This window comes from Anser cygnoides, chromosome 4 (genome assembly GCF_040182565.1).
Source record: "Anser cygnoides isolate HZ-2024a breed goose chromosome 4, Taihu_goose_T2T_genome, whole genome shotgun sequence".
Taxonomy (NCBI): Eukaryota; Metazoa; Chordata; class Aves; order Anseriformes; family Anatidae; genus Anser; species Anser cygnoides.
The window spans coordinates 59,775,572-59,787,385 of NC_089876.1; the positions used below are offsets into that span (position 1 = coordinate 59,775,572).

The 11,814-nt window shown below is 35.6% G+C and overlaps 1 protein-coding gene across 7 annotated transcripts in view; it reads left to right on the plus strand.

Moving 5' to 3' along the window:
• CFAP96 (cilia and flagella associated protein 96) overlaps window positions 1-11,814 on the plus strand; it is a 91,692-nt gene that overhangs the window by 317 nt on the left and 79,561 nt on the right. For 2 of the 7 annotated variants that reach the window (XM_048078405.2, XM_013179793.3), the window contains exons 2-8: window positions 999-1,186; window positions 2,253-2,472; window positions 5,270-5,407; window positions 5,495-5,570; window positions 6,627-6,806; window positions 8,865-9,037; window positions 10,879-10,927. In XM_048078405.2, the coding sequence (XP_047934362.1) occupies window positions 1,090-1,186; window positions 2,253-2,472; window positions 5,270-5,407; window positions 5,495-5,570; window positions 6,627-6,806; window positions 8,865-9,037; window positions 10,879-10,927 (933 nt within the window). In that variant the 5' untranslated portion in view covers window positions 999-1,089. Of the gene's footprint in view, window positions 1-6; window positions 767-998; window positions 1,187-2,252; window positions 2,473-5,269; window positions 5,408-5,494; window positions 5,571-6,626; window positions 6,807-8,864; window positions 9,038-10,878; window positions 10,928-11,414; window positions 11,807-11,814 lie in introns of those variants that run through there. The other 5 variants (XM_048078403.2, XM_048078404.2, XM_013179791.3 and 2 more) reach the window with 5 other exon arrangements.

The following is an 11,814-nucleotide window of genomic DNA, read 5'->3' on the forward strand; positions in this document are numbered from 1 at the left end:
TAATCTCTTGAGTTTTCTGCTGCCTTGGTTATTTCCATGCTTACCTCTTCCATCTTATCCTTGTCCCCATGGTTAATACCGGTATCAGACTTGATCTACGTTAAATTTAATCCCTATTCCATCCTACTGGTTTAACTTTCTTCAAGCTGTATACCTGAGCTATTTGTTTAATATCCTGCTTATCGTTGATTTTTTTCCATCAATTCTTACATTTCATGACTTTCCAGGAGCAGTTTTTCTAACCGATTAACCGATTTTGTCTATCTTAATTTCCACTCCTGGTGAACCGAGCACATGTTATAAGCTTCCACCTCGAGGCAGGTCTTGCTCGGCCTCGTCATGGTTGACGTTTCTGCTAGCCAGAGCCCTCGTCATCCTCGTGCCTGGCCTGGTCTCTGCTGAGGCCCCCAGCTCCTCAGACCTGCGGGCTTGGCATCTCCCTTCCTGCTGTCAGGCTCATATGAGGGTGGCGGTGAGGAAAAAACAAACGTTTGCTATAAATCTTTGCACAGAAATCAAGAAGGAATTGCAGATATTCACCATGACCAGGCCTTGGACTGCAGTTAGAGGGCTTCCAAAATTCCACCGATGTGTTTTGTCTCAGACTTGTCCATATGATATCCTGCTGTACCATTAATTAAAAGTGCCTGAAAACCATAGCTAGAGATGACCCACAAGGTGAAGGAGGCTGCTTGGCGTGTTTCACTGCTAGCTATTAATACCACAAAACCTCTGATCTTAGCACTTGGAAGGTAACAGTTATAAAGTGTGTATATTCAGTAAGAGTTGTATTAAAAATGCATTTGGATTTCTCTTGTTGCTCCTGTTTCAAGTTTGTTTAACAAAGGCAATATAATGGTCTCTAAATCCCATGTAGTCTGTTTGTCCTTTAAGCACTAAAACTGTCAATCACATTGTAGATGACTTTTCTTCAGATTACATTTATTGCTAACATTTTTAGCCAAAACTTATTGCATTTTACTTATTTTTTTTTACAGGTGTTGACTGCTTATAGGCTTTTGCAGTAGCACAAATAAACAAGGATACTTCTACCTTTTCAGTGCAGTACACTGTCACACAGATCCAGCCATGCCTGCGGAAGGAAAAAGTGATATGGAGAGGATTGGCCTCTTCAGTGAAATGGGTTATGTTACCATTGGAGATAAATATGTATCACATTATATGCGTAAGTGCATTTAATTTTAATCAGTATTGAGCAATAGAGATCCCCTCCAGTGTCTAACTACTTTCAGAATTGCTGTTTTTTCTCTCTCTCTTTTTTTTTTTTTTATTAGAAGCAACTGATTTTTCATACATATTCTTTGCTTAGGTCAGAAAGGCTTGATATGCTGGAAAGAAAGAATGTAGCAAAGAAAGGAAAAATCGAGTAAAACTGAAAAATATGTATGCATAATAGATTCATAAAAATAACGTTTATTTAACATTGTTTTATTTACCATTTCTTTTAAATATTATTTTCATGCAAGTTACAAGTATTTTCCTGGTCTTGCGTAAAACAACAGTGTTTTTTATGTGCTCTTTCAGCAGGTCTTCTGTTATTTACAATTACATTGTTATTATTTTTAATTTAGTGTTGTAATTTAATGTTTGTTTGTTTATTCTGTTCTGGTCTCACTCATGAGTGTGAGGCTCCCCGTCCCGTCTTTTTTGGGGAACATTCTCCTTTCATTCTTCAATGTGAATACACATTGAAAAAGATAATTGTTGAACTTAGTAAGGTGACAGAGGTTGCTGCTTTGAAGTGATAATGCAGAATAATCCTCGCTTCTCAGTTCGGGTGCTTTTGCTGTAATGCTCTATCAGTGAGTGTGTCTGCCAAAACCCTGGCTGTCTCATCACTTCTACCACATTGAGCTGCGGGGGATTCAAAACCCAGCAGGAAGTTGACCTGGTCTGTAATCGGAGGGAGAGATACACCCCTGATGTATTACTCACAAATACTTATCAGCTCTAGTTCTGAACTGTAGTCTGGAGTAACTGACCTCCCTCAGTTGCCTGTAAAGCAAAAGTAGGTGCTGGAAAACTAAAAGTGGGTGCTGTGAATACGTTTCAGACACAATGTATATTATATGGTATAAATCATACAATATACATGTATGATATATGAAGGAAATGCTCTGTAGTACATTCTTTCTGCCACCCACCCACCCAGATCCAAGCCTTATTTTTTAATGTAGTCTAAGGGAAGCACTAACATCAAATGGTTATTTACAGTGCTTACTTTTTTAAAGGCCCTTTTAATGAAGCTGCGAGCAAGAACAAACAGATGTTACCTGGGGGTTCCAAAACATTGTCAGCTCTTCAAGCAGGTTATTTTGAGCCTCAGTTCCTGAGGATTTTCGATGGTGAAGCCTACTCAAACCCTGTTCAGCTAAGGAGACGCTATAGATTGGCAGAATCAAAGAAAAATTTGGGCAAAGCTTTCCTTCCCAGTAATGGAGACAAATTGCCGTAAGTATTATGATAATATTTTAAATTGACCTTTTTTCTGTTCTGTACACTGAAGATAGTTTTCATAGATGATTTCTTATAAAACCTGTAATGGGAATACAATACTGTTGTTTTATACAATGTAGTGTTAGTCAGTACTGAACTTATGAGCAGCGGCCCATAACTGGAGATAAAGGAAGGCTGGACGCAGGTAGGGATAAGGACTTGATGCTTGCTCTTAACCACTGTTTCATGCATCTGTCTAATGCTATGTACAATTTTCTTATCTTTTAGCTTTCCATTTTCAATGAAAATGAAGATGAATATGGGAAAAGCGTGTGGATAACTAACAAATGAATATTTCATTTTAATTTAGCAGGAAATCTGTTGGAACTTTTCAGATACAGTATTTTCTCCCATTTATGAGCCTCCCAAAATATAGATAGCATATATATTACAAAAACAGCAGGAAAAGGGGCTATTAACAGTGTGAATTCATATGCATTATCTTTTTGCTAGAAAAAAATGCCAATTAGCCTATGGGATGATTAGAAGATGTTACAGAGTTGAGGAGTATATGCAGAATAACATTCAAATAAATACATCTTTGCTATTTGCACAACATTAATTGCATGACAAAATGATAGCAATGCAATTGGTTTCCTATAACTACTATGATTAACATGTAAAGAAAACAGAGTCTAGTTACTTGTTTATGACAGTACAATCTTCTGTTCTTGTTGCTGCAATGAGAGACAGGATTCAGCCTGTGTACAGGGCCTGGTTCTTACAGTCTCGTGGTTTTATTTAGCCATATCTTTCTGCAGCTTTCCCTTTGGAAAGTTTAGAAAGTAACCTCTTATCTATTCTATATAACTATTTTGAGATGCAAGGATTAGCTATGTTCTGTCATATGTTACAGGAACATTTTAGCTGTTAACAGGGCTGTAAGACCTGGTGTGTAGGCTTTCTGTCGGACATACACGTGGTATTTCTGGTGACAGAAAATGTGCAAGCCCTATGTTCAAAACTTTCTTTCTACTTCAACTTTACTTTTATAGCAAGCAAACAATTTATTGGGGTTTAACTGTTAGAAACACCTAGGCACTAATTTCAAATCTGTGTCAGTCGAGAGTCCTGTTCACGTGCTTTCTAGGTTCAGTCTTGCTCTTCTCCACCAAGTTGCTTACAACAAACACCTGCCAGCGTGCCCTCCTCCATCGACCGCCTCCACAAATGCACTTGTTTGATGTGTGTTTAGTGGTTCATGTTCTTTTTTGGGTTGTAAGACTTTTGAGTTCTTCTAGAAATAACTTTGGGACAGGTTCTTTATCCTCTCCTGAATCTGTACTGGCACAGAAGTACAAAGCAGAGGCTGGGAGGGTAACCACCGTCTTCTCTTTTAATGGAATCCTCAGGCAAGTAATGCAGTGATTGTACCTTTCTTGTATCTGAAACTGACTCATATCTCACCTAAGGAACTAGAACAGAGCTGTATCTGTTGCTGTTCTTCATGTTGTTATTCTTGGCTGCCTGAATAGCAACAACTGTTGTAACTCTTTCCTTTACAAGGGAGCCATGTTTATTGTTGGCTGCAAATGCAGAGGTTGCAGAGATGTCACATTCTGAAGATGTGACTGAAGCCTAGGTCTTTATTTTCTTCCTATGTCCTTTCTTTATTATTTTGTTACTGGCATATAAAAAGCCTACTTGCAAAAAAGACATTTAAAGAACATGAGGCAAAGCACTTATAAGCTGGGAAATGCCAAGATAAAGGTTGTCTGTGCTTTGTCAGTTTGCCCATTTTCCCCTATATTTGGGTTTATGAAGCCCAAAAGTAAAGGGAGGGTAATGAACAGGCAATGGTTAGTGTTCTGTGCAAAGATGGCAAATGTTACCTTGGCATCCTAATCCTGTCAGTATTCATTAATGGCTTGTTTAAATAGGAACTCTTTAAATAGGACACTTCACTTTTTCCCCGCAATAATTACAGACAGGCCAGCCAAAGCAGATTACCCGAGCTGTCTGGAGTAATTGACAAATCCCATACAGTAGTCCCTGTTTATATTTTTCTGTTCAGTTTTGGATGGTGGAGGCAGGGGGTTCTTTGTTTGGGGTTGTTCTGTGACCAGTGTAGCTGCAGCTTAGCGACCAAATTGCCATTCAGCTATTTCATCAGTTTGTCGTATGTGTATCAGCAAATACTGATTTTCAGGTTGGTCATGAAAACCAGTCTGTGAATTCCTGCAGCTTTCTAGACAGAGGGGTTTCTCCTAAATTAGTTGTGCCTCCTTTTATTTTCTTCTGTGACGAGGCAGAAAGATAACTAATATTTAGCATGTCCAGCAAAAAAAAAAAAAAAAAGTCTTTCAGACCACTACTCCACATTGCTTGCTGCTCCGTTATTATAATGACAGTAAATTACTGTTCTCTGTAAACTTGTGGTAAAGACTGTCCTCTTGTCATCAAGCAAATCTGTTTAGCCTGTTTCTCTGGCTGGCTGTTTGTGAATATCAGTCTGTACTAGTATTATTTCACCTTGTTGGTGCAAAATTGATAATAATATAACTGTTTATATTATTGAGATGCCTCAAAACTTCGTCTCTGCTGACACCTTGTTTCTTTTCTGTCCATAACACCGTACACAGAATTCCTGTAATTGTAGTTCCTTGCACAGTGGATCTGGCCTGGTTTTATGTTTAACTCTGGAGATGTTACTTGTTTGGGTTTTCTACACATTATCATTTTGGCACACTACATATGGAAAGCCTGAAATATTTGCAAAGGTCTAATTAATGTGTTAATTTGTTATTTTTAGATGTGGAAAGGGCAGCTATTATGGAACTATAGGAGGTCCATTCGCATACTTTAGTGCACAATTGAAAGCCAGAGAAAGATACGTTCCTCCTGGAAAGAATTTTTATACTAATCCAGAAAAAAAAGGAACCGGATATGGGTAACTTCACTTCCTACTTTTTGCGGAGTAATTTATTAAATCTTTCATGAATTTTGAACATCTGACTAATTCATTCTCTTTTTACAGTTATGCAAATCTTACCATAGGAGAACAATATCCACATGAACCAGATGGGTATGAATTAGAAAAATTAAATGCAAAGGTAAAAAAAAAAGTCTTTATTATGTATCAGTCATTTTTATTTATTAGAATTTACGTGAACTCTTGTTCCCTATGACACTTCCTTTAACTTAAAGTCACAATGTTTATTTACAAGGTGGAGGAAGGAAAACAAATCAATCACCGTACTGTAAAAAAAAGGATTTAGTTTTAGTTACTTTATTATTTTTTCATGACAACTGGGAATATCCCACACAAGTTCTACCATTCAAGATTTGACCTTAGTGTTTTTATGTGTGAAGACATTAAGCCGCAATTGCAGTAATGACCAAACAATTCATATAGTAAGAACAATCGTAATTCTGTCATTGTCAGAAATGGGACCTTATTTTTGTAGAAGCTTTATAATAACAAAACAAAACAAAACCCTGTTCGTTTTTATCATATAAGTTCATAAATCTAAGACAGCTCCTAAATTTCCTTGCACCGATTTTAGTTTTCCTATGTATTTTCATTATATAAAGTGAAAAATTTTAGCAGAAGTACATTTTTTTTGGCCTAGGTTAAGAACAAGATTAGAAGAAACAATTCAGTTACCCACAGTTGAGACAAATTCGGAGTCAAACCTGTATTATTTTAAAGTAGAATCTGGGAAGTTGACATCTCCCATGGCGCAAAGAGCTGATTCATAGAGAAGCTCAATGTAGTAAGGTGCTCAGATTCTGGGAAATGTAGTGGCAACTGCTCACAACTGTGAGCTGCTATGCAGCTGGGATGCATGCAAGCAGCATTTTCAATATGTATATATGCATGTATGCCCAAAATACAGGTATAGCAATAATGTTAGACACGTCTTTAATGAATAGTGCTTTTCCTGACATTTTTCTACCACACTTTTGTAGTGATTGTTGTGCTTTCTGGTCAGTGTCTCTGTATGCTCCATCATACATGGTGTGTATTTAAATACCTTGATCAAATGAGAGAAGACAGAGTGAACATTCTCCAGGACTGAATTTAAATGCTTTCAATTTTTCAGTTAGAAGAATAAAATACAGCAAGAAAGATCAATATTCTTTCTTTCAAAGTATTTGTTTTACAGAAAGCACGAGAAGAACACAAGCGTTTGGTTAAAGGAGGGCCTTTCAAGATCAATCTACATCCCCAGGATTATTTTGACGTGAATCCTTATTTTAATGACAAACCTTTGCCACCTCTGAAGAAACCACCTCCAGAGAAGCCAATTGCACCACCTTTTAAACCAAGTTCTCCTGCTAAAAAGGTTAGTTTATCTTACAGCTACTGGAAACAAAGGATGAATATTTGGGTATTTCTGGTTAAGCTTTGCATGTAGTACATAAGATAGAAACCAATGTTTCTTTTTGCTATTACTTTCTTACTGTTAAAAGTGCGAAAGATATTACTCAGTTTATTTTTGCTTTCATTTTGCAAGGTAATGAAATCTTGTTTGACCCAATACTACCTGATAACCAGTTTCAAATAGCCTAAAAAGCCTTTTTTTCTTTTAGAAATCTGCATTGTGCTGTTAACATATGTTTAAATGACTACATATGCCATGAAAAACATTCAAAGCGGAAGGTTATGCAATAAATAACAGTAAGAATGGGTTACTCTAGCAAAATGAAATGCTCTTCTATTTTGGACTCTGTCAGTCACTCGTATCATTTTTGAACCTGTTGATTACTACCAGTCTATATAGTTATCTTTTATATATATATATTTTATATTTATATGTCTTTATGTATATATCTTTTATATATATATATAAAAGGTAATTACTAGAAGTGTCACGGGAATGGATAGCTAGAAGGAGCAGAAAATCTCAGGTTAGGGCCGCTGCCCAGGGAAGGTCTGCAGGACTTAACTTAGGTTGCAGGAGATAACTCAGGAGTTAGCAGCAGACACAGATTTGGAATCAGCTTTTTTTTTTTTAGAATTTTCTAATTCTTCAGTAGTTAGGAGATGGATGGGAATAAATGCATGTGGAAGGGCTCAGAGGACATAAGGAGTGAAGCTTGGGGCTAGTGTTGAGGAACGTAGTTCATTTGTTCCAGGTGCTTAGTGTTGTTATTTCTTAAAATCCAAATGGCTGCTTTTGCATTCCATAAAGCATTCCACCTTGATAGAGTTTTGTGAGATGAGATACTAAGTTTATGTCATTCACTTCAGGCTAAATCTTAATTCCAGTTTGAAATGGGCTTAAGATATAGGTGCATAAATCTGTCTCTCTTAGATGACTCCAGATACTTAATACAGTAACACCCCTTAATCAGTCCCTTTTCTATTCTTTGTTTTGGAGTTCCATTGCCAGTCATTTAATACCATGTTCTGCTAGCCATCATTTCACAATTATTCCGTCCTTCACCCTTGACTTATTTGACTGATACTGATTCATCTGAGAAAGGTGACGATAGCAGTGAAAATGTAACTATTTGGAAAGAGATAGCAAGAATACACACACATGAGAAATTATGTCGGGTGCTCAGCCTCACAGATGAAGCAGCTGAGATCCTTCAGTAGGGCAAAGCATTCTGAAAAGTCAGCTGCCAGACAGTCAGCACCTCTTCTGGCTGACAATGCCAGGGATCCTGCTCCTGGCTCTCCGTACTCCTCACTGTATATGCCGTCCCCATATATATAAATTATGTGCACAGAGTTCCTCTTTGCTATGCAAATCCTTATAGGAAAAATTGCTGTAGTGTTTAGATTGAATCATTTAATGTTGCACTTTTATGGGATGCAGCCTCAACAGATGGTAGGTTTTAGCTGTACTTGTGGATTGCAAAGAGTTAATAAGGCCCCTGCATGCTTTTTAACTAAAATTTCCCACTGTTGTAGTATTAGTGGACATAATATTACAGGAAAAGCCGATGTTGTATTCAGTCCAATCAAGCATATTGCTAATAATGCCAAAGTCTTACCTGTGTGGAATGATCGCTACACCTGCACCAGACATTGAGGTGTGCTAATGAACTAAAAGTGGCATAAGAATTCTCTCTCTTTTTATTTTTTCCACAACATAACTCATTTTATGAGTTATAATTTTACTTTTTCTATCACATTTTTATGATCCTGCCCTCAAAATCCAGACTTACAAAGAACATTTTAAACTGTGAATTCATCTAAATAATTACTAACATTTTCCTTAAAGTTTACAATGGAGCAGCATTTAGGCAGCAGTTGGTTTCTGTTTTTTATATAATATGATACAGTCTGCTATTCAGTATTCTTACTTGCTTTTGCATGAAAAACATGTTAATTAACTTAATTGTTTTGTAGATTGGCACTTTGAAGGGTTCTTTTTTTTTTTTCTTTTCAGTCAGGGGGCATGAAAGGAGGCACATTTGATCCTTATCCAAGCCATTCTGCTGATCCTTATGTAATTAAAAAATTTATGGCTGTCCCAACCAGTAAAGAACGAAAGATTTTCTATCCTCCTCCTGGATCAAAAAGCAGACCTGTTACAAGCATAATAACTTTAAATGTCACAAGGTAAGCCTCTTTAATTTAAGTTCATGTTTCATATATGCTGTCTACCAAAATTCATTAGCACAACTGTTTATTATAGTCTAAATTAATTAAATAATTGAAGGAATTAATTATTGACAAAAGGATAAGAAATGTGTAAAGAACCTGGCTTTCAAAATTTATTCCTACACTTTTGTAAATTCAGGTTATTGTAAAAGACTATACATATCCTGGAGATCTTCAAAATCATGCTGTACAGTTATCACTTAAAAAATACATATTTTTTTTCCTGACTTAGTAAATGCAAAAAGACAGGAGTGCTCCTATTAAAAACAAAATCTGCTTTGTTTTCCCTTGTTTATGGAATAAAATTGGCTCCCTCTGCTGGCAAAAGTAGTACTAGTTAATTTAAGCCTGTGAAGCTCTGGAAACAATGGCACTCAGATTAGATTGCTGACTATAAACATGTCTCTGTGTAATGTTAGAAGAGACATTATAATACTATGGATAGGTATATAATCACATTCTTTATTTTTACTTTTTATCATGCTAAGGTATAACCTTTAAATAAATTTATTTTCTGTGTTTGGCTTTATTGTAATTCAAGCAGATAATCATGGCTGTGTTCTTTGGAGTTATTCAGAGAAATCACTTTCAAATGCAGATTTCTAAGGTTGCATGTACAGCAGCTAAACATAGATACCGATGTGCTTTTTGTTTTTTGCGTGCTTCATGAACAACATGAAATATTTTAGAAATGTTTGCTTAAAATTTTGAAAACTGTCTTAATGTGAAACATCTGTTTCACATTTGTGATTTTTCTTTTACATATCATATGTGAAGTCTAAGAAATACTGCTCTTTTATCTACCCATTACTGTTCTATTTAGTTTATTTCACCAAAAATCTGAATTTGCATAAACACTTTTTAAGTTGCAGGAATATTTTGAAATTTATATTTTTGCTGATAAGGCCAAACCAGAAGCTACATATTACTACTCCACATTACTTTTTATACCAATGGAAACTAAGAAATAATTGAAAGTACCTTTGTATACCTAGAAGCCTGTTAGCTACTAACTCTGATATAAGAAAGTACAGACTTCCATATGCCCACTGGTGTTTTTAAACTAGTGAAAGGGAAAAAGAATGGTATACTGGTCTGAGGAACCTTATCAGTGTATTGTTTGTATTGTTGTTTCATCAACAGAATAAAAATTCATGTTCCCAAATGAGATGTTATTATTGGAAAAAACGAGCTGCGTGTGAAGTAGGTTTTGAAATTGAAAGGGAGTAGCTGATTGTGAAGTATCACCATGTGCTCAGGGATACAAATATGATGGAATCATTAAAAATGTTTGTAAAGAGACACAAAACACACAGCTCCAACAGAAATTCCATAGAGAGAAATTAAAAATACTACTTCAAATTCTCTGCTACTATTTCTCTCCTCACAATTTTAAAGACAGTATTTATTTTTGCTTCATTATTCCTAGGTTTAGTGGAATGAGAATTGTGAACAGCATTTATTATAAGTATGAAGCTTATAGCTCATACAGTTAAGAAATTTGGTAAGACATTTTTCAAATCATCTGCTTACCCACTAAATTACAATGTTTATGTACTTTCCCATGGAAAGCTTATTTTCTGATATTTTGACCATAATCCTACAATTGGATTTGCTAACGTAGATTTTTGCTCTCACACAGAGCTCCATTGATACCAGTTAGGCTCCACAAGGATTAAAGTCGTTAAATCTAATTATAGGAAAGGGTGTAGCAGTTTTTAATTTCTATAAAAACTCTCCTATTTTGTACAGTGATATTCTACCAAAAGCTAATAAGTCACTCTTAATTTACATTCCAGATCAATAAATGCAAATAACTACAAGACTGCACACCTGACATCTGATTAGGTAAACATGATGAAATGAAGGATATACTTTTTAGATTGTCACCTCTTAACAGTACGCTTGCTAATAGGCATTCAAAGCAAATAAAAATGTGAAAAGTGGAATTTGAGTATATATGGCAATACAATATATATATATTTTTGTAATTATTGAGAATGCAATATTTGGTTATAACGCTATAATAATTTAAAGTCATATATTCAGTAAGTCCAAGGGTAAATATTTTTTCATCTTATTGCTTAACTGGACTTTTTGATATGTACTTTTACAAAACATACTTTCTAATGAGTAATTTAGGTTGCAAATTCATTATATATTATGGTGGAAGAAAGGGCACATCTTTCACAGTGAGTATTAGTGTATGTATCAACCCAATAATTCAGTTGTTGCCCATAGTGAAACTAAGGTCATTGTTTACCTTTATTAGAATTACAACTTGTAGTTTATTTCCACTGTACATTGTGTAAAAACTGTCGTATAAAATCTTCAGTTATGATGACCTTCTCAAGATGACCAATATCAGGCATTGTTCGAAACCTGCCCGCAATCAGCCTATTATAAAAGGAGTCCTCTCTATTGAACAGCATCTGTTTACCACTCTTCCTGTGTTTCCTGACAGCCCTAAGTGTTGCCATATTCTCCAAGAGCAGCTCAGTTTCACTTTGTGTGTATGGAAGGATCCTAATAAACCTGATCCAACTTTCAAACTAGCTTCTTCTTGGATGGAACTGTGATCCTAAATGAACACCTTAGCTCTACCTTACTAATTTTTGTCAGATTTTTATACGTGGTCCAAGAAATCTGTTCACGTAAATACAAAGCTATTTTATTGTTTAAAAAAAAAAAAGAAAATATCCAAATAAATCATAAATATCCAAATTATTTCATGA